The sequence below is a fragment of the Anas platyrhynchos genome, chromosome 4 (genome assembly GCF_047663525.1).
Source record: "Anas platyrhynchos isolate ZD024472 breed Pekin duck chromosome 4, IASCAAS_PekinDuck_T2T, whole genome shotgun sequence".
Lineage (NCBI taxonomy): Eukaryota > Metazoa > Chordata > Aves > Anseriformes > Anatidae > Anas > Anas platyrhynchos.
Window position 1 is genome coordinate 53584783 of NC_092590.1, and position 23649 is coordinate 53608431.

General features: G+C 36.7%; 1 protein-coding gene across 4 annotated transcripts in view; it reads left to right on the forward strand.

Moving 5' to 3' along the window:
- Nucleotides 1–12507: 12507 nt before the first annotated feature.
- The window catches only part of GABRA2 (gamma-aminobutyric acid type A receptor subunit alpha2), a 61951-nt gene continuing 50809 nt past the window's right edge, over nucleotides 12508–23649 (forward strand). Inside the window, exons 1-3 of one of the 4 annotated variants that reach the window (XM_027457149.3) lie at nucleotides 12508–12623; nucleotides 13375–13463; nucleotides 16039–16154. In XM_027457149.3, coding sequence (XP_027312950.1) covers nucleotides 13393–13463; nucleotides 16039–16154 — 187 coding nt within the window. In that variant the 5' untranslated portion in view covers nucleotides 12508–12623; nucleotides 13375–13392. Of the gene's footprint in view, nucleotides 12624–12649; nucleotides 12842–12893; nucleotides 13464–16038; nucleotides 16155–19725; nucleotides 19759–23649 lie in introns of those variants that run through there. The other 3 variants (XM_027457148.3, XM_021269846.4, XM_021269847.4) reach the window with 3 other exon arrangements.

Sequence of the window (23649 nt, forward strand, 5' to 3'; positions counted from 1 at the left end):
TGTGAAATCAAGCAATGCAATTAGAGCTACAGGACACATTCACTGGTTGGTTACAATCAAAATAAGGCTTGCATATTATGATGGTTTTTAATTTGTAAAATCTATGGATGCCTAACTGTCTGAGAAATGGAACCATGAAATGTATTTTTTTTAGTAGGTTTAAATTCATCTTGTATCTCCACTGGGAGCTTTTTAGAGGTCTGCAAATTGAAAAAGATTGAAACCAAACTGCACTAGCTTATACAAAAGGAATGACAGAAGGATGATAAAAGGATATATTTCAAAGCTGTACTTGTAAAATCTGGCCCTTTATTTGGAACACAAAATTATACAGATGATCATTGTGTTTTCACAGGTATCAGAAGATCTAGTGGTTCGGTGTGCTTTTGTTAAATGGCAAGTTTTTAGAGAGGACCAAAGGCCTGCCTGGAGGGTTTCAGAGGTAGAGGGAAGGAAAACTGGCAACTGTCTGGCAACTGGTGTCAGCCTACCTACAAATAACCTGCTTACTGCTGAGATTCAACTGTATGGTAATTGCAGCATAACCAATTCATTCAAGTCTTGGAGAAGTGCTTTTGTCATTTTTAATCTAAATAAATCCCTTCAACTGTTAGGGGAAAATGCAGTATTGTTTTGGGGTGTGTATTTTTTGAAAATGTATGCATTTTTCTGAATCTCCAGGTAGATTGCTTAACCTCTGCAGTTCAGTAACATAAGCAAACCTTTTTAACTGGCAGCAGCACTGCCCTGGAGGCGCATCTTCTGCAGAACTAACACAGCTTCTGCCGGGTATAACAGGACTCGCTCAGGCTTCAGCAGTCCCTCTTCTGGTGAGTGTGTGAACAGCTATTCCACGAGTTCAGGTAGACATTCCTTTATTTTTATCCCGATACTCTTTGTTGGATTGATTGACTTCTGCTGCAATGCATGCATTCTATCTCCAAGCTTTATGAGCGCCCTAACACATTTATCTCTGCATTTTCTTCTTTAAAAGAAGGGTGTTGTGTTTTATAAAATCACAGAAGAATGTTCTGCACAAACTTTTCTGATTTGTAGTACTTATTTCTGGGTGAGGAAGTGGAAGTGAGTTGATAGTGGTTGCAGGCTACTCCATTTACTAAAGCGCATATAAGTATATCCTGGTTTCAGTTAGGACAGGGTTAATTTTCTTCCTAGTAGCTGGTAGAATGCTATGTTTTGGCTTAGGATGAGAAGAGTGCTGATAACACAGCCCAAAGTCATTGCAACCTTTTTTGTTCTCTCTATTTAGTCTTATCACTAGGTATTTTAACTAATAAAGATTGAAAAAGAAGGCTCTAGAGTTAATATAGAGGAATATATTTCCTTGTAAGAAAGGAGGAGAAGGAAGATTCCTGAACATTGAGAATGGCTTTGTCAGATGATCACACTGTAGAAACATGTGAATGTTAAATCTAGTTTTAATATAGCAAAACAGCAGTACCCAATACACCTAGTAAGCAAACTTTTTTCAGTAAATACTTCTGTCCTTATTCCATCTCTGTACAATGGATGTATCTGTACTATAAAGCATTTGTGTTCTACATTTTCTTGTTTCAGTGACATACAGTTCTATGTCCAGGTATCTCTGAACCTCTGGTTTCTACTTTTAGCCTTAGATATCAAAGTTCCTAATTGAATTTGTGAGATAATTTTCTTTCCTTATTATGGTCTTCTATTAACCTTTCTCATTTCTCTGAGATTTATTATCTATCCTTTGCTTGCCAGTGGTTGGAATACGTTTGCCTTGAGAGGTCTGGTACAGTAAGAGGGGTATGAATTCTACTCACATTAATTCTTCAATGACTTTACTAACCTTTTTCATTCATTTTTTACTTTCCTGATCCTTTTTTAAGATGGAGATTAATTATGCATATCAGCTTTATCAAAATCAAGCCTAATCAGTCACAGTTTTGTAGTGTGTATAGATGATACACATAACAAAAAAACAAACAAACAAACAACAACAACAACAACAAAAAAAGCCTCACTCTCTGTGAGGGAGAAAGAAAAAATAAGAGTAACATTGTAGTGATGTAGTAAGTATAGTTTTACTGTACAGTAAAACTGTAATAAGATGTTATATTATTGAAATATTATGCTGAAAATATACTCTGTCATTTTCACAAAAATGCTCTCCTATTTGGAAGAAAATCTCCACACTTGTTCTTGACCCGTACATGTATTTTCATAAAACCGGAGAAACCCAAATTACTTCTGATTTATGTAAGCACTTAGTATACCCTTCTGAGGCACTCAGAACAAATTATATATATATATATATATATATATATATATAAAAGATATAAAACTGCAATCTCACTGAATCTGTATTGAACACTATAGGAAAAATCCTAAGCTTATTAAAACAGAGGAATGAGCTGTACTCTGTTTCCTATGTTCTTTGGAAGAAGGTAGTTCATCTCAACCAGCTAAAAAATCCTGAAAAAAAAAAAAAAAAGAAAAAAAAAGGAAAAAAAAGTCATTGTGCATTTAAAAACTGTAGATTAGATGAGGTAAATGTTTAGCATAATAGAGATGTTTAGCCAAGACGGAACTTTTTTTTTTTTTTTTTAATCATAACCGGAAGATAGTGTGAGTTTTCATGCACACAGAGTGTGAGGTGAAATCAATATGCTAATATTCTAATATATTAATATACTAATATAGAACCATCTGCCAGGACAACTCTGTCCAAGAACTGCTCTGTAGTGGTATTTAAATACTTGTGCAATATTAGTTATTATGGTTGGCAAAGACTGACACTCTTCAAAAGTGTTTGTAGACTCTTACAATAAGATGTGATCCTTAATTTTGTTCAAGGTATACTATAAAGATTATGCTATCAAAATTGGCATTTTTTTTTCTTCTACCACCAAGAAATAGTGTCCAAATGTTCAAGATGTTTATAATGTATACACTTTAATCTTTTCCTGCCAAAAGCTTTCCTAGTCAATATTCTCTTTCAGTAGAACATTCTCCTGAAGATAATGAAAGAAAGTTTTCCAATCAATATTCGCAAAGTTTGAACAAAGAATGAGAAACATGTCCAAAAATAGCAAATGCCCAAGGAAGGGAGATCTCTGTTTAAACTGCTGCTTTGCTCCCTTTTCCTTAGCGGCAGTTTGTACCTCTCACAGTCTTCTGCTGCTGCTGTTTCACTTTGCTGGAAACCTTTTATTTTCTGAACTGCATGTATTCAGGACCTGTGGATACCCATTCTTGCTCTCCTGCTTTTGTTCTGCAACAGAAATATGTATTTTTGTTTTTATTTTTATTTTGGTGTTTTCTAGTGACACTTCATCATATCTCCCTTTCTCTCTTCACACCTCCTTCTTCAGTTTTCATTATAGTAGGCACAAGAAAGCAAGTCCTGTCTTTCTTTTGCAATACCAGTAACCTTGCCATTTCAGTGTCTTTTTTGGACATATTCAAAATTTTCCTTCCTCCTTCCCAAACAACAGTTTAAAAACTGATCATTATTATTCCTGATAGGGTCACACATGAATCTTACACAAAGGTACTGAAGTATTCTTTCTTCCAAAAAAAAGACTTCCTGGTGTGCCTTAGGATCACATTTGGTTTTCAATGCCACCTTACATCAGTGATGCAAAAACATTTTTCTTCTCTATTTCTGATTAATGAATAATTAATTTAGCAACAAGAAGATATTTACAAATGAGAGACGCACTAGACTTAGGACTCTTCTGACAGAGTGGAGCAGCAACTCGGCACACCACCTAAGAGCAACTCAGTATCGCTGACTCCTGTACATGTTCCTTTGACAATCTCAACCATTCATGGCTCTGTTCATACTTCAGCAGTAGTGGTCTCTGTCTTCTGAGTAGTCTTTGAGGATCATAAGAGATCTTGCCCCTCTACAAATGCAATGAAATATTTTTTCTTTTTCTTTCCTATCACTTGGTACACACAGATTTATTTTCACTCCCCTTGCCTTTGAAGTTTCATGCCTCCTGAAAAGAATGTAGTCATTCACAAGGTCTTAACTACTCAAGGCCATAAATGCTGCATTTTAAACTGTTACTGTTAAAGTCTTTGAACTACCTCCAACTCAACATTAATTTTCCTGGGTTACTCGCCTTGAGTTAATTAGTTCTCTGTACTGTCTGCCCACATCTTTGATTTGTTTTAGAGGTTTCCTTACTTGCACGGAAAAAGATTTCTTCTTTCTGCATGTGAGTGAAGTGAAATAATGGTCTGCAGTATTCTGCAAGATTATTAATTCAGGAAGTTGAAAATCATATTGTCATTCTCCATGGGGAAACCTATTATTATTATCACCATTAAGTACTGATTAAATATACATTGTCCTTGTATAAATATATTATGTTAATAGTCCTTCCATGATCTTATAATACTTCAGGATAATTCCAAAACCAATACATGTAGAAAATCCCATTTTTAAAATTGATAATGTACTAATTTTCCTCTACATATACTGCCAGATAACAGGTATAAGAGAGAGATTGTGGAGCAAAGGCCAAACTTTGGTCTTGCAGTATGTTTCATAAAAACTGTCTGGACATCAAATATTTTTTTGTGGGAGGGATTCATCTTGATACAACCAATATAGTATAATCTACAGAAAAATCTGAATTAATAGTACTAAAACTAAGGTTAGCTGATGCTACCTCCTGTCATATATTCATCCTGACATCTCAAAAGACATTTTATTGAACAATTTTTGTAGCTAATACTGCCAAAGTCTACATTGTTAACAGAGCCTGAGCTACTTCGAAACTTTCTCACATGTCTTGGTACCTCCCAAAGAATTACAAGACAGGTATGGTTTTATTCAGGCATAACTTATTCAAATACGGTTCAGGTATTTGGGTGGAATAATGTGATAGTCCCTGCCATTCTTCTGTGAAACATATCCAGAGGACTCACATTCAAATCAATCTCTGGAATGATTAGAGTCTTGGAAAGAATAATGAGCCTTGTGGAAGTCAAGAGGATTGATTTTGCTGTGATGATTGAGATTTTAACACTACAGCTTGGTTTGCTGGATGACTGGAATGCAGTGATACAAACAACTTGAGGAGATGTAGTAACAATGTGCAATTAAGATTAACATTTTAAAAAGAGACAGAAGTGTTGTGCATTTTTATGAGAGTTGAAGTGCAAAACATATAGTCATGAAAACTGCAAGCAAGCAAGCAGAGATTCTTTAAATAATATGTGGGAATAGTATCCAGGATTAATTTATATATACTCTTTCTTTTTCAGCCAAATAGCATCATGTTGTGTCATTTGAGGAAAGTTACATGGCTTTACATGTACTATTCACTGCTTTTGAAACATATGTTTTCAACACTGTTGGTGTATTAGTGAAGTGCAAAATTCTTCATTGCAAGAATATTTTTTCAGTTTCTTTTCAGTGATGGAACATCAAAGATTCATTTTCCATTTAAAATAATGTACACAGAATGAAATGAAAAGTACAGAATAACATTTAACTTTGAAATATTCATATTTCCAAACTATTTATGGTGTAACAGAGAAGCATATGATTTTTTTATTTATTTATTTTTTCTTTAAGATGGAACAGACTGCTGGAAAACTCAGAAAGCTGAGAATAAAGTCACCCAGAAGAATGAAGGCAGTTGGGTAGGAGATATATAGTTAAAGACAAAAATATTTATGGTCTCTTTGTGCAATTTGATCCATTTGGTTTTTAGTTTTGCTAAGATGTTTGAGGAACACTATGCTTAAACCTGAATTAAAGACAGACTTTCTGCTAAATATCTGTGGGTGAATTCATTCTGGACAAATATATAATTAAAATAATGCACAAATAGTCAAGGATATGAAGTTGCTGTTAAACCACTGCCTGTAACAAATGAGAAACAAACAAAAGAAGGGAGTTAGAGTGTGGAGTAAAAACATAGAGTTATGTGGCTTGACAAATTAAAAAAAAAAAAAAGGAAATAAAAACAAACAAACAAACTAACTAACTAAAAAGAAAACACAAAAAAACTTTTGCCCTCTCAGTTTTTCCAGTCTCTTGCATCCTAGATGACTGACCTCTGCCTTTGGTGTTTGTGCAAACAGATTCAAGCTTTTAGTGAGAGGCAGCACTAGGGAGGATCCTGCTCTTGCTAAAAGGTGTGTTTGAGACTTCTTCTATTCATACTTGCTTCATGATATTGAATTCAGGCTGAGCTAAAAGGGAATTCAGGCTGAGCTAAATTCAGGCTGAGCTAAAACACCCCTTCATCAGAAGCAGTGCTGTATTCCTGAGCATGGGATAAGGAGCTGCTGGAACTGCCCCTGTACCACAACATCCCTTGGGTCTTGCCAGCAAAAACAAGGGACATGCAACATGCCAGAGCAAGCCTCTGTAGTAGGATGGTGCACAGAGAAACTTGCTTCGTTGGCCACCAAGGAAGAGAGGAGAGCCTGTTGTGTTCCCAAAAACTGGTGTGCAATTTTGACCCCACCAGGGACTCGTCAGGCTGAGGTGAGGCTCTTGTCCAGCGTCTTCAGCAGTAGTGTCCATCAGCGAAACTGCAGAGCTCAGAGTCAACTAAAAAGGACATAACAAGTTCCCTCTTTTCAGACAGTCTTGATGTTTCATAAAATCTTGCCCATGGCACACTTTTTATGTGGTGGATTTGAATAGCACTGTCCAGAGTTTTTGGGTAACACAGCACTTGCTTTGTATATAGCAGCATAATATTCTGCTAGCAGCCGCTCATTTGCACTCTCCTGTCAAGCAGTTGCTACCCAGATGCTTGCAAGTACAATGCTGTGTTGACACAACCTAATTATCTGCCATGTGCAACTATTTATACATTCTCACTATGTTAGTGAGATATGAGGGCAGCTCTATTTTTCCTTAAAAATCCCTTTGCACTCACAGGCAGTATTGACTCAGTGTTGTGGAAATGAATATTAAAATGTAGCCTAGTTTTCTCCCCATTTAGAGCTTGGAAGGCTACTGCAGACTTGCATGTGAAAGAGAAGGCATGCTTTGGGTTCCCTTAGGGAGTCATCTCTGTTTCATTGGTGATTCATTTCTTGAAAGAAGAGGAAGGAAGATATAGCCTGCTAACACTGAATGCCATCTTTTTATCTTGTTATTTATTTATTTATTTCAGCCCAGGGCACTCTCAAAGCATGTAACTACTGGAATGTGGTTGGACTGAGGGATGCTGAAATCTGCTTTTTTGGGGGGTTGTGATTGGTACTCACTTGCATTGAAACATGGGAGGGTAGGGGGTGGCAGGGGTAAAGGGGGATAGGATCCATACTGCCAGATTGCTAGGAGCATTTTCGATTTGTGCAGCATTGTGTACTTTAACCTCCTCCCATAGAGCTGGTTAAGAACACCCCTAACCATCTCCTCAGGAGCCACCTACCCAGCCACCTACCTGGAGTTTCCTTATCTCTGTATCTGTTGATGCAGCAAGTGACCCTCTAGGAAACTGCAGTGTGGAGAGGGTATTGAAATTGATCAGTTCCTTTATGCAAATGTCTTCACCATCATCTAATTTTCATCCTGTGTAAAGTCATCTGCAGTATGCAGAAAAGCTGAATTCTTCTTTTAAATGCATAAAAATACTATAATGGCAATTACTTAACCCAGATATGTTTATAAATAGCTCAATGTTTTTGCAAATTGTGAGCAAGCTGTCACAGGCTAGAGCTACATCCACAAGCAATTATGTGGTTTATATTTTTTTAACAAACATGGGACATAGCACAGCATTCATTTTTTCCTCTTGAATCTTACCATCTTTACTCCATAGGCTAAGAAGCTACATTTTTGTAGTATGGAGCAATGCTTTTGTTGTTGAATTTAGGCAAGACACTTCATGTTAGAACTGTCTTTGGATTGTTTGTGGTTAGTGATAGACGAAGACATTCACCTGTGTTTTAGCTAACACTAGTCAAAGATAGCAGGAAATTCTTTGAAGTTCCAGGAGGCAGAATCATTTTTAAAATGCAGATTTTTGCCACCCAAGATAAGGTAATCTCAGTTCAAATGTTTTCCTGACTAGGAGCAGTTAGGAGCAATTATTGGGCTATTAAATGGATTCTGGCCTTTCTTTTAAGCATTACTAAGCATTACTAAAATTAGGGTGAGGGCTGAATTTTTTATCAGGACTCCAGTGTAAAGACTCTTTACCCAGAGTAAAGGTTGTGTTTTCTTGTAAAATCACTTTCAGCCTTCTGTGATATGTGAGCTCCCCATAGATGTGAAAACAAGAATTTGTAGCTGAAGAAAACTATCATTCTTTATAAAAGCAGATCTCCTCTTCCATTCACTCAGACCAAGAGTTATGAGCCAATTTTATTCATCTGAGCGTTCCTGTCCCAGTGGGTGCATGTGTTGCTTTGCCCTCTGCTGCTTGCCTTATGTTTGTCCTGTCAAGGAAGATCTACTCTAAAAAGATGATGCAGGTCTTGCTGCTCCTGATAGATGGCAAAGATTCTCTGGTCATTCCCTGTGTTGATCTCGGTGTATTTGGAGAAGACTGAAAATCCTGGTATGTGTTTTAAGGTTCAAATATAGGTGATGTATTGTTCTGGAAAATAAAAAAAGAAAAAAACACTCATCAACATGTAAGATGAGAATCTGGGAAAGCTCAGATTAGTTTCCTGATCTTCTGAACATCCCAGTGTGCTTTGGCAAGTAACTTAAAGCCAGTTACAAATAGCTGAATTAAAGATGGCAATGGCCATTTACTTCTGCTCTTCATCCAGCACCCCTAGCTGAAGATTGTGTGATAGTTAGGGCCTTTGAATAAGCACAGAAATTTTTCCCAGTCTTGGAGTTTCATAGATAAACAGAATATCCCAAAGATTAAAATTGGTTCAGGCACTTACAAGAGTGGGCACCACATAAAGCCGTAAGATTTGGCTTGCTGTCTTGCTTGTTGTATGAGCATTTATTGCTGAATGGTGCATTTCAAAATGATATCACCTCTCTGAGGGGTTTGTGGAACTTTCTCGCAGAAAGTCAGTGACTGGAGGGGTGTTGGAGACCTGGGTCTTCTTTTCTTACAAATTTCTTATTTCATATTGTAAGTTCAATGTCGCATAACACAGAGATGATCCTGGAAGAAAGGGAAAGAAGCGACACCTTTCTGCTCCAATTAGCATTAATGTAGATATGTGACAAACCAATCTAGGGACTGACTTGGTTGAAAACTAATTTCCCCCTTTGACTTTTTATTTTGTCATGATTGACATAAATAAAATTAAATAGCTTACATGTTTAAATTGTATAGCCAATTGTATCTTGATTACATACACAAATTTTAGATATGTAAAACAGTATTTCTAGTTATGAATACCATATTGATTGACAGATGTGTATTATGCCTTTTAACAGAGTAAAACATTTATAAAAAAGCATGCCTCATACTAAAATAAATAATAATAAAAAAAATCTGCTGCTATGTTACATCTAAAAAATTCTGACATATTGCTTCAATTTTCATTTATATGCATCACTTTTACTGAATCCCAATGATGATTATTATTTTTTTTATCCTTACAGGTACGACTATACCTGACCTAGATATAAGGGTGAAGATTATTCTCAGGCAACACAAAGTATATGATGATTACCTCAATCTGCCAAAAGTGTTGTCTGGAACTAGTGTACTCCTGAACATACCCCAGATCTTCATGCTGTGTTAATCACTTATTGGCCTTACTTGATTATGTCCACAACTGAAGATGTTTACTGCTAGCTCTCTAATGGCTAAAAATGTGAGGTAGTGTTTTTCTGTAATTTATTCTGCCCAAAGGATGGAATAACTTTGTCATTTCATTTAAATGATCCTTACAAGCAAAGAAAGCAGTCAAGTTAGTGTTTTGCAATCCAGAAAATGACTAACCTGGGCTTCACCTCCCCTGTGCTTCTATTACCTCTAAGCTGGAAGAAGTGCTTACAAAATGTCACATACCTGCACTGCTATTCAATTTGTCCTCACAGGGGAAGTCTTTCTAATCTCAGAGAGGTATTGTGAAACACCATTTATCAGTATGTGCAGAGCTTTGAGATCCTTGGCAAGTGGTTAATAGAATGTAAGGTCCTATTATAAGATACTTTATAAAATCAAAATAGGGATTGAATTCTAGTCATATGTACCAACAAATAAAGCAGAAAATATATAAAGCCATTTAAGTAAAATAGTTAACAATTTACAACTAATTAAAATTTAAAATAAATGCTGGAAATAACTCTTTACGGGCCTACAGTTTCCAGCAGAGGCATTCAAATCTTCAGTTCAGTGGCATGACTCTCTACCTCCTAGGGTGCTTGCATCAGGGCTCAGGAGAGTCTCACCAACCCAGGTGATGTGCTGGATGCTGCGTATGACTCATAGCTAACTAAAATTAAATAATGAGAAATAGCATTCAATACCACTCAGCAAATAATAAGGCAGAAAGGAAGAGAGAGTTCCCTGTTGACCGTGGATCTGAGAGGGCCCAAGTGCTCTGCTGCTAAGCAATGAGCCGTAACATATCTGGTGTTTGTGAAACCTGAGGCAGGCAAGCATGTTGCCCAACAAAACACTAAAAACACAGCAATACCACTCTTTTATCTTCCAATGCTTTCCAGTTCATCAACCTCGTGGGTTATAAGTGTGTGGGTCTATCATAAAGATCCTTCTCTCTGGTAGTAATTATATTGCCTCTGATATCTCATGTACTGCCTCAGTAACCTGCCCCCGCACTCAGCTTCACTGCAACTTGAGATGCCCCATAGCTCTGTCCAAATTGTCTGAGAATAGGAATAAGGAGCTATTTTCAAGTTTCTAATCCTTTTAAGGCATGTGCTTTATCTGAAGTGTGACTTCAATTTATAAAACTATGGTTAAATCTCTAGGAATACCACCAGTAAATAAGTGTGATCAGCACATATTTCTGGGGGAAGGCTTTGAGCACTAACTTGTTATAAATACATACCTTGCCCCATGTGGCTTTTGAAGAATGACAATATGCTATCATAGCAACAAGAAGCCACTGTGACTGCTTTCCTTAATAAATATGTTTTTCTAATTTTTTGATGCAAATCACATACAAAAACCAGAATCCAATTTTGTATTATGGTTAATTGAAATGACTTTTGGGAAGGAATGCCATGAATATGTGTGGGGAAAAAAAGATTCTGCTTTTATTATGTAACATATTTCAAATTAATCAGAAAGGGTCTTTTGATGATGTTTTCTTTCTGCGTATTGCTATTTGTGAAGTCACCCTGCCTTAGGATAAGTAATTCAAGCTAGTTTTCTTTACTGCAAGGGTTGATGTTTCCTTCAGTATCAGCTCTTAATTCTGCAGAATCATTTACAGCCAGGTTTTTCTGTTCTTCCTCCTAAGATGTGAGAACTTACAGGCAGATCCAAAGAAAGCTTGAGATTGACTACAGAGGCGATCAGATACCTGATCAGATAATGAGGAACTGCAAGCAGAGGGCATTTTCACACCAGGGGAGAGGAGGCCGTGGGATCTTAGGCCCAGAGTGAGAAAGCTGCTGAATGAATGATCTTCAGATCACAGTTTTTGCATTCGTGTCATTTTACTGGTTATTTACATTGTCATTTTACTGGTTATTTAATATCAAAGAAAAGCAGCGTGTTCCCTCTCTTGTCCCATTCTTGCTGCAGGTTATGAAAAAAGCTCAGAGCTGGAAGAAACAGAACAACCTGACAGCCCAAGCACTTTTCTTCCTTCTTTTGTCTCAGGCTCTGGTGTGGAGTCACTCAGCCAATAGAGGAGAAGGAAAACAGGAGGACCTCTGGTTGCAAGCAGCAACAATTAGGAAGCAAGAAACTGAGGGAAAACAGCAGAGATAGGCGAAGGAATCCCCAAGTTTTTGCAGTTGATTCTATAGATAACTGAAAAAAGTCGCAATTCTTCCTTTTGCTCCTCCCCACACACACCATGTCTGTGCACGCAATTTTACATGTTCATTTGGGAACTGGTCATGATTCAGAAGCAAGCAAAAAGCCTTCACTCTAAGTGCAACAGACAGGTAGCCCAGCAATGTTAAGAAGATAAGTGAGAACTGTGTTGTCTGAAACTAATGGTTTGAAAGGAAAGGAGATAGACATTGGCTTAAAAGAAATAATGCAATGTTATTGCTGGTGCTGCTTTCAAGTTAACAATGCAAAATGAGGGTACAGTAAATATCTTTGTCAAGACTGTCCTCATCCACTTGCACTAAAATTCACAGGAAGGGATCCTAGCATAGGGTCGGCTACTACCGAAGGAGGACCGCACATTACCAAGGAGGCCAGCACGACTGAAAAGACAAGACGACAGAAAGTAATGCAAAAAAAAAAAAAAAAAAAAAAAAAAAAAAAAAAAGGAAAGAAAAGAAAGAAAAAGCGAGGTTCGTTTCCTTTCGCTGTCTCGGCTGCCTGCACCCTCCGCTCACTTGCAATGACAGACTTTTCTTCTCTCCGCATCTCAATTAGGCTGTGCCAACGGGCGGGGAAGGGAATGGCGATGAGAGGGGGCCGGGGGGCGGCCACTTTCCCGCACCACACCGCAGGCCGTACCCACGGCGCGCTCAACAAGCGGCGACCGAAAGGCCGAGGAGGGCCACCCAAAGCGCTGTTTGTCGTTTATTTATTTATTTATATATTTATTTATTTATTCTGGGGGGTGGCGTTCCGTTGCGGACGCGAGGCCACCGCAGCCCCCCTGTCAGGAGCGGCCGTTTCGGCAGGGTGACTTGCATCTTCCCTGCCCCCGCGCCAGCAACGGGGCCGGGGGGAGCCCGTTCCCTCTCTCTCCCCCGCCGAAGCCCACCCTCCCCGTCCCCTGCTCCCAGGTAGGGTCCCCGGGGATCGCCGCCGGCCGCGGGTAGCCCTATGGCCACTAACGGCCGCGGCGTGGCCACTAAACGGGGCTGCCCCCCCCGGCGGTGGGCGCTCGGCTGGGGGCGGCTCGACCGCGGTCCCCTCCGTGAGCCCCGTGACACGCCGGGGCCCCCCTCCCTCGGCTGCGGTGTGCCGTAGAGAGGCGAGGAATGGTTAAACACCGGTCTTTTTATACATGCGTCTTTTTTTTTTTTTTTTTTTTTCCTTCGTCTTGGGGCTTTCAGCTTACAGAAAAGGAAAGCATCTGATGCGTCTGCTCACATGCCACTTTTGGTCATACGTTGCTTCTTTGCACAGAGCAGGATCGCTGGGAAAGATGGAGATACAATAAGTTGCTAGTAGTGAAAAGTGCTGCAGAAATAACCCGGCGGTTTCCCTTCTCCACCGAAGTGACATATTTTTTTCCTCGGGTTAAGTTGAAACCGCTGCCTGGCGGAGCCTGACTGTAGCTGAGAGTGGGTTTGTGTTTTTCTTGCACCGTTAGGTTTTGCAAAGAGCGGCGATGAAGAGGAAGCTGGCACCCTCCAAGATGCAGTTGGTTCTTCTCGTTTTATTGGTGTGGCTACCAACAAGGTGAGGGGATGTTTAATTGTGTCATTCGGTGCAAACATATATGTTATGATCTTCTAAGGGTAAGCTTGTGTGAGAGGTTATAGAAGCGGAGTGTATAGTAATGTAATAAAAATCTCTCTTAGCTGTTCGAATGCAGTATTACATAGTTTCCAGAGCAAATGCCGTGGGAGAAGGCAGTCCGGGGATCATATAAACGTTAACGACTTGTCCTTAAACAGTTTGTGAATTAATGCTTTATTTCATTGTGTCAAAGAACTAAATTTTAAATGCCTTATTGTAAAATCTGATTCTTAAAGATATATTGGAGTTACCCTATCACAGTGATTCTGTACCATACAGAACAGTTAAGATGGAGAAATAGATTATTGTGGTCAAATAGCAAATCATAGTCTAAAATAATGCTGGCTTTTTTTTTTTTTTTTTTTTTTTTTTTGATACGGGCATGTCTTTTTTTTGGTCTCTTTTTTGGTCAACATAACAGAATTCAGAATGATACGTAAGCTTTACACCTCTAGGTGGAGATAGCATACAACTTCACAATCTCATATAATAAAACAATAGCTTCATTTATTAATCAACTTTTTTATTTTGTTTGAAGTTCCCCATTTCTAAAGTGACAACATAAGAGAAAGTAATTTTAATCATACAATTAGTTTTGTGTTTCCTATGGACCCTAAACATCCATAAATTGTAGTTTGTAACTTTGGTTTACTTGCTTTGGTTCTCACTGCAGTAGGTCTTGTCCTAATATGGTACTGGTCATAAGCTAAATAATGCAAGTTTCAGATGATTTAAAATGTCTACATTCATCTTTGTCTATTTCCTAGTGAACAAAATATTTCCTGAAACTATATTTCCTATTTCACTTTATACCTAACAGTGGTGCAGCATTAGTTGAGTCACAGTGGGCCAGATCCTGCAAACCCTACTCAAGTGAGTAATCGCACTGACGTCAAAGAGGCTACATGCGTAATTAAGGAGTTTATGCCTGAGTAAAGTTTGCAGGATTAAACCCTAATTTGATACAATTCTATGATCTAGTTTTTTTCATGGTATCCTGACTTCAAAAAAAAACAAAACTGTTATATCTGAAAAAGAAGCTTAAAAATGGCAGATACTTAGAGCACAGAAATAGATTAAAAAAAAAAAAAAGAAGTGAATCATCTAGTAATTAAGAATAAACTCACATAACAGTAATATCACAAATGATATTTTGGTATTTGTTATAAGTTATCTGATTTGGGTTGATTATGTGGTTTGTGTAATGGAAAGCACAGACTGCAAAGATTTACATGTAAATACTTCCTCCATGCTGTTGAATTGGGGACCAACAAAAAGCCATGTCTTTAATCATTTTATATCTTGCTTGAAATAAAATGTCACCTAAAACCACTTCTGGTTTAGAGTAGGAAGAAAACATGCTCATTTTTATGCTGTGATTAGTCATTCAGAATGGCTTGATCGGTAGCTTATTTAGGGATGATAACTACTCAAAATTTCAGATCAAACATGTAGATGGCTAAAAATGCTATAAATTATAGTGCATGTAGCAAATGATGCTTTGCTTCCTTAATACTTAATGCTCTCCTATTAAGTAGGTACTTAATGAGCTTGTGCATTTCACATGCATGGTACTTAAAATTGTCGGTACAGCAACATTTGCATGTGTAAGGGTTTGTGCAAGGCAGAGTTTTCCTAGTATGCAAAACCTTTGGTTTGGGTGTCCAGGTCTGGGAGGACTGTTCTAGCCACAGCTGTGGGCAGCAGGTTCGTGCTTCAGCCCCTAGTCTATTCCGTAGTCTATGACCCATAAATACTGGAACATCTCTTTCTTTGTTGGGAAAGTTTGAAGCAATTGATGACCTATAGATTTTTCTTGACACTACATATATGTTTTTTTCTATCTAACTTTTATAAGGCTTGTCTGCATCTAGTGGAACCTCAGATAGTGCTTTTTATAACAAAACAGCATTTTAAAAACAGGAAAGCTATCTGCAGCTATCCTGCAGCTTACTAGTCAGCGTCGTTGTTCCCACCCACCAAGTACTGACATCAGAGGACTCCCTGAGCATGATTGCTGGAGTTTTCCCTCATGTTAGTTCTTCTGGTCATGTACTTAACATGACCATTGGGTGGAGGCATATCCACAGGATTTATCCAGAGAGAGAGAGTACGCTTAGGTGCGGACTGATAGAGCAGGGCTGGAAGGAGACAGTTCTGTGTGTGGGAACTCGGGTTATCAGTCTGCAAGTGACATGCCACTGGGACCTGGGAAGCTCTTCCAGGCTTTTGTACCTGGACAGCCAAATGTGTTAGTGCAGCCTCACTGTGATGTAATATTGAATAGAAGTAGAGGCTACTGGAGAATCACTACCAGGAAATTTTAAGTGATATGCCATAGACTGTTATGTTTCTGACCATATTATACATAAATTGTGTATTCATAGACTCTTAATTGCACTTTTTGTGTTAGAAGGCAAAAAGGTAAATATTCAAGGCCAGCCGGCAAAAACTGCATGTTGAGTGTATACTAAAACATATCTAGCACTTTCTAAAATGTAAAATATCCATTTAGATCAGTGCTGGCTGACTCCCTGGAAGACGAAGCTAAGAATAACATCACCATCTTTACAAGAATTCTAGACAGACTTCTGGATGGTTATGATAATCGTCTTAGACCTGGATTAGGAGGTAAAAAAAAAAATAATTAAAAAAAAATTAAAGATTGATTTTAAAAAGCCAGTTTTACTGTACAGATTTTATGTGGTGATATTCTTTTTTTTTTTTCCCTAACAACTGATATGTATTTTTATAAATTATTTATAACTATATTCACACAGTTGAATCATTTGAAGTTTGAGGAAGATAACATCTATGAATGGAAAGGAGGCACTTTCACACATTTATCTTAAGTAAAGAGAAAAAAATCTGAAGATTTAACATAGTAAAATGGAATGAGAACAAATATCTAAATTTGTTATTCCAGTCAGGAATTTTTTTTTATTTTTTTTTTGAGCTAGGAACACAGGCTTGATTCCCTGCAATGTGACGAGTGCATGTTTTTAGAAATATGCACAAGTGTTTTGTATGGTATGTAAAATTCACATTTTAGATTCATTCCTTGGCCTGGTAAACCCAATGGGAATGTTGTATTTTTTACTTCATTGAAAATCAGGGTTTGACTCATGAATAGAATTTGTTCCTGGGTACCTTTGGTCATTAAAAAAAAAGGGGGGGGGGGAGAGAGAGAGAATACTAGAGGACATCCCTGCATTTGTGCCACGGCTGTCATTTTTTTTTTCCAAAATGTCAGTTCATATTATCATTTTCAAGCTCTATGCCAGCTAATGTAACTATGTAAGCAAGGAATTTAAATAATTTGGTATTGCAAGTATTGTGCAGAATAATCTGTATGGTACGGGGAGGGGCATGATGCCTTGTTTTTGACAATACTTTACCTGCTGTTATTATTTATGTGCTATTTATACTGAGTAACAAATATTTATGCATCGATAATAACACTATTATTATTACTATTCATAACAGTTTTGGTAATGGTAGTTTTCAGCCTGGAGACTGTTTCAGCTTACTAAAGCTAATTCTAGTGTAAAATTCCTGGGAGCTGTTGCTGCTCCTGTTGATTTCAGTAAGATCAGGATCAAAGCTAAAGATCTGCTCAGACCTCCATGGAAATTACCCCAAGAAACTCCATTTGATCAAATTAGGAGTTAGTTAAAGCTCACAGTTTTAACAAACATTTTTCCATCCTGACCTGTGGCTCTGCTGCTGTTCTAGTTCTGGAGAATCTTGACTTGCATCTGACGCAGCATAAAGTGGGAGCTAGCACTGGCTGGCAACAGCTTTCTCGTTTTACATTAGTCTTAATCTGAAATATCTTCATTTTTTTTCAGTTCTGTCCTCTGATACACTTGAGATTTGTGAAATAGTTTATATGAAGGACTGTTTTATTTACATAATCCATAAAATGAAATTTTCAGCATTGTAGATGTGAGAATCCATATAATGATATTTTACATGGAGATTCAATTTTTCTGCAAAATACTTGATTTTAAGAACTTGGACATAATATGAACATACAGTGCTTTGCAAGAAACTTGCAGAAACATTTCATATCACAAGCTTGAGTTTAATTTGCAGGGCTTGTAATCATGGTTTTTATTAGAAAAATAATGATAAGTTCTTTTCCTGTTTACAGAAAAAGGATGTGCTATTTAATGAGAACAGTCTGCAGTTCCTTTGCATATCATGTGCTCTTTTGAATATTAAATTTTATATTTTTTATAACATGAATTTTGAAAACAAATTTACTAACATATATTTATTTTATATTTTCCATTAAATCTACTTCAAAATATCTTCCACTTTTTCTTTGCCAGGCCTTCTAGGTAATTAAAATATACTTTGGGAGCATAAAAATTAAAGAATTAACATCTGTTTGGTATTGGCATACATGGCAATCAACCCATGCAGAACATGTGTGAAATGAAACTATGTCATGCATATTAAACCGTGATGATTCATGATGCATTAATGGTAATCTGCAAGAGTCCTTCAGTTGTGGATGGACAGATTCTGATAGTTTAAAAGAATACTTGTAAAATTCAGTCATGATAATCTATGATACAAACTGCACCAAACAATGCTTTTTTATTTAATGCTTAATAATTATGGAGATTCCTATTTCAGAAATTTTGTAGCAATTTATTCCCTTTTCTTTGTTAACCTGAACTCTGAAAAGGAAAATGGAAATTATTATTCTGTTTTCCTTTTTTAAAGACACTATGTGCTTAGTGAGTCCTGATAATTTCTAAAAGTGCTTTTGCATAAACTACAGTACTTTGACCATGCTGCATGTCATTAATTTAATATCCTTAGGTTCAATTCTGTTCCAGTTGCATTTCTATGATTCTGAAATAATTCAATTGAAACTAGTAGAGCATTTGCTTTGGCATAGCAGCTTGCATTATCCTCCTAGGCTGCTATGACTGCTATGACTGCTAGGCTGCTATGACTGCTATCACAATCTGGCCTGACGTGTGGTACACCAGAACAGTCCAGGGTCTGAGATAGATTCTTTTAAAGTGTTTTCTGAAAGCAAGAGTTGTTCACCAGCTCACTTTCACCTGTTGTAAAAGCCATTTTTAGAGATGTCTTATAGCAAAATTCAGTTCATTGTAAAGAATAACTCAGCTCACAAACGTTTTTAATAATGAAAAGTACTACATTAACATTGGTTATTTTAGCTAATTATTGACCAGTAAAATGGAAATATAAAGGCTTTTTCAGAGGCTGTATATAAATTCAACTAAGTAATTGCTTGAGAATTTGTCCTAGATGTTAGGGATAGATTTATAATGGATTTTACCGTGAGACTTTATGTGAGTGTTTTCAGTGGGTAACTTGGTGCTTTACTGATACAAAGATACACTGGAGAACTGAATTATTTTGTATGCACTGTTAGGGAAGCTTTAATGTTTACTGTTGACACAGCGCTCTCAGAAAACAGGTTTTGGCTCTTGGAAAGTCTTCCTAGCATCTGGGATCCTTGAATGATGTATGATTACTATAGCGATGCAGAAGCTTGCAAAATGGGTGTGGGTAGGGAAAGGAAGACACTGCACTGTCCCCTGAAGTCAGAGACATCTCATAGCACTTAAATAATACTCAGACATACCACGTTGAAATGGATATGCATAAGGATATTCAAGGGGATATAAATTTTTCTCTGCACTCATATTATGCTAAACACTGGATTGTAGCTGGAACTGTCTTGACTACCCTCACATTTTTGACATGGAACTATTTTACCTGAACTTCACATGCAATTTCTGTTTAGTAATCAAAATAAATTCCAACTTCTGTTTCAAAACAGATTCCTATTCAAAACAAATACGACATTAGCACTATTTTGAAAGAAACACAGCCATGCAAATGACAAGCCATAAAGAGTTCCATTGCTTATGATATTCTTCAAAATCATGAAAGTATTTTCTTCTGTATTTGCTGCAATGTTTATAAGATGCTCGGATAGAACTTTTTCATGAATCCTTTGATTTTTATTATCATGTAGAAAAAGCAATCTACAAGCAATGGGCACTAAAAGTGAGCAAGGGAGCAAAAGAGACTTTAGATTTTTAAACAGTGAGACAACAAAATGTTGAAGCTAAGATACAGCTACATTCAAACCAGGAACTAATTAAATTATGTATGTTCTGTCTGCTTTCCTCTGCCCTATGGACAGCCATGATTAAAGGAAACTGAGCCATAGAATAAGGTAATCCCTTCTTGTAATATTTTGATACTTGTTTGTATTAGGTATCTTAGCAATAGCATACTTTTTTATTTAAATGGTAGTTTCTTTTTAAATACTGAAACAAGAAGTAAAGGAGAAGTGATGGAGATTGGGGCTGGGATTTTGATATTACGTTGGGTACTTCAATAGGCTTACTATCTCTATAAGCTAGTCAGCCTGCATTCCTTTCTCATGTTTGAAATTGCTTTTTTGCAGCATCTATAGAATTCCTGTTAATTTTACCCTCCAAAATTTATAAAATATGATTGAATACAAGAGTTAATTAGAAAATACAAAATTTAAATGTTGAAAATAAAGTAGTGGGAAGTAGGAAGAAAAGACAGGGGATTGGACTTCATAGCCTACATGCTAAATTTTCAATTAACATGTTGACATTGAAAATAGCTACACAAATTTATACTGCTTGAGAATGTTTCTGCAAACTGTGATCAACCTCACCAACTTCAGGAATGGCATTAGATATAAAAGGTGGTTATTCAAAAAACTGAAAAAGATCAGACAATAGGTAAGTGGAAACTACACACCATTGGAGGTCCCATTTAGAAGAATCCATCTCCACTGCAAGGTGACTTTCAGATGTTTTGATTGATTTAAACAAGAATCTCCATTGTGTTTAGTTAGAAATTTATTTTTTTTTTTCCCACAACATTCTAGAAATAAATTGAACAGGAAAACTAAAGAGAACTGAGAATTGTTGCTGATTATTGTTATCAGGGAGATGGTGAACAGTGAGCACTTAAGGGCTTGATCGTCCATCTTTGCAGTGGTGGATATATTGTTGCCTTGAATTGGTGTAGTAGTGTAGAGAATCAGACTGATTAAAAGTTGTATGATGTGCTTGCTAATGCGAGCTAAAAAGGAAGAATTTTTTTTTCAGAGAACTTCATTTTCAATATCAGAAGAGCAGTATGCATTCAGATATGTATGTATCAGAGATATGTATATCTTCGGTTGCCAGGAAGCAAGGCCATCATCATATGCTGATAATATGGAATATGCTAAGTTTAGGGCAGTGTATTTATATGTCACTGTGATTCAGAGAGTTTTTAATCAGCTTCAGAAACATCAGTAGCTGGTTTTGGTAGCCTCATTGTGCTTGATACACACTCAGAGCACCTTAAAAGAAGGTCCTTGGACTCTTTTTGTTGCAGAACACTCCAGGGAAGCTATCACTACTGCTTTTAAAGGAAAGTTTCACTACTGTTTCTAAAGGAACGTGCTCAGTCTGTTCCCTTGCTCAGTCTGGTTACTACTTTAGTGCTCCTTTGCTTCAGTTTCATCTTTTGGAGAAGGTAATGCCTCTGCCTGTATGTAGTGCACAGTAGTTCAGAACAGCAGCTGCATTTTCTGAAAGCCCACTATGTATGTAGTTATTCTGGGTTGCAAAGGAGTAAATACTGTATGCTTTTCCTTAAGGTTCACATGGAATCTGGTCATAGTGTTAGTTATCGTTAGTTATTAACATAATGTTAATTAGGTCCTAATAGTTCATTCAGAGGAGTCAGTGAGAAACTCAGATTAATTTATGTTAGACTTGCTAATAATAACAATAATAATAATAATAATCTAATAGTCTAGGGAATAAATCAGTATGGGACTGGAAGGATAAAAAACCCTCAGAAACTCTTGTGCCACTGAAGAGCAAACCAGTGAAAATGTTACGGAATAGTATACTGGCTGAGGAGCTTTTTTTTTTTTTTTTTTCTCAAGGTGAAAGTCTGTGGATAAAACAACAGTGAAGATGTGAAAATAAAATTGTTACAACTGTGAAAAGTATTGCAATTATGGAAAGCATTGCACAGCGCAAAGTGACAAAATGTTATGCTTCACAACGTTTACCAAAAATCTGGCTACTTTGCTGTAAAGTTTATATGCCTATAAAAGAAACTTGTCTGAAAAGATCACCCAGTTCGCTGAACATGTATATTCTATATCTTTTTTTTTTTTTTCACTTTTTCCTGGCAAAGTATCAGCATTTGCTTATAAATACTGCTGAAACCAAGACTTTATTAAGGATATTAAGATTTGGAAGAAGATACTGCAGTATCTTCAAATTTCTGTGGGGTTCATTGTAGCTCATTGTAAATCAGATTGACAAGATTGTTTAGTTTTTCAGACTGTTTTGATGGGCTAAGACAAACGTTACATTTTTTTTCTTTCTTTCAATGATATTTAAGTAATACATACCTAGAATACTAGGTTATTGCGAAACTGTTGCAATCCAGTGGCCTTGCTGGTCTCTGAGGTGTTCTACTGTTGGTTGCTTCCCTGTAAGACCTTTTACCATGTTATATAAATCTTGCAATCAGTTTGCTATCTGAAATACAGATTTATTTTTCACTCAGGTTGACTAGTTTTGATAGACAAGGACCAAAGGACTGCATTTCTGTTGTTCCAAAATTCTTATTACTCTTATGAAATGATACCACATACGTACTTATATTAGAAGTATAAGTATTGTTTAATTAACTATCTTGGAAACATTTTCAGAAATACTTAAGTATATTAGAAATTCATTCAGGATATGTTTACTGGATTTTAATGAATTTCATGGATTTTATCAGTGGATTTTATTCAGGCATAGAGTGAATTTAAAATGTAGAAAGCAACTTATATATTGCTCACAATTAAACAAACAAACAAACAAAAAAACAAAACCCACATTAGTTATTCTGTATCAATAAAGACCCATTTCATAATACAAAATTAATAGTATTCTGGCTTACACTAATGGGTGTACTTACAAACAGTATCAGGAAGTATCAGGAATGCTTATTGGTATGATGTAGCCTTGGAGTATTCCATTTTGTATATTCTTTGTATAGTAGGCATACAGAAAGTTACAGGTCAAATCTTTTCTTTAATAAGGTATACCAAAATAGAGTGCCAGTTGAAGAATGTAACAAGGAAGCTGTTGAGATCTTGTATTCAACTGTATAAACACCTAAAGGTTTAAAAGTTTTGGTGAAGAACCAGCAGCTAATAAAAGCATTGATCTAAAATAAAAATTCACACAGCGTATGTAGGACACTGACAATATTTGGAGTAACTCTACCCTTCAGAGAGTTAGCAAAATGGACCTTATGAATATGCTGAATTTAAGAAAAAATGGTAGTTACATCACGCAGTGTATGAGTCAACATCACTGTTTTGTTTATGTTTTTGGTCATGCAGCAGTGACCAATCTTTAAGCAAACAGTTGTGCATAACTATTTCTTTCAAGCCAGTTCATTAGCAAAAGTCGACATTTTATTTTCAATGGCAACTTAAATAGACATCAGAACTCCTTCAGCTTCTTTGCATAGAAAAAATTAGTTGTTTTTTTTTTTTTTTTTTTTTTAAACCTTAGTTCTTGCAGCATCTAATGGCAAATATATATTTAATTGTATTTCCTGTGTTTTAGCACCTCGGAAAAAGCTGCCATGTTTATATTCTGCATAATGTAACAGGCTTCTTCTCCATATTAGGCCTGTTTGTGGTTGAAAACAAGGTAACAATATTATCTTTTTATGAGCCATAATAAAAAAGAGAAGAAATGTGACTTCTTTTCTCTTTTGCTTTAGGTTATAACTATTAGGCCAATGATAGTGATTTTCTACATAGTCACAGAGGTGATGGTTGCTCAGAGAAGTGTTAGAATCTCCCATTTTTAGAGACACAGATTAAAAAAAAAAAAAAAACCAACAAAATATGACCTGGACAACCTGATCTGTCTTCAGATTTGGGTCTGCCTTGAACCTTAGAGAGGTCCTTTCTAAACTGAATTATTCTGATTCAATGACTTCAAGACAGCAAGACATTGAAATAATGTCTGAACCTTTCCATCTTAATTGGCAACTGTGAAAAAATGAA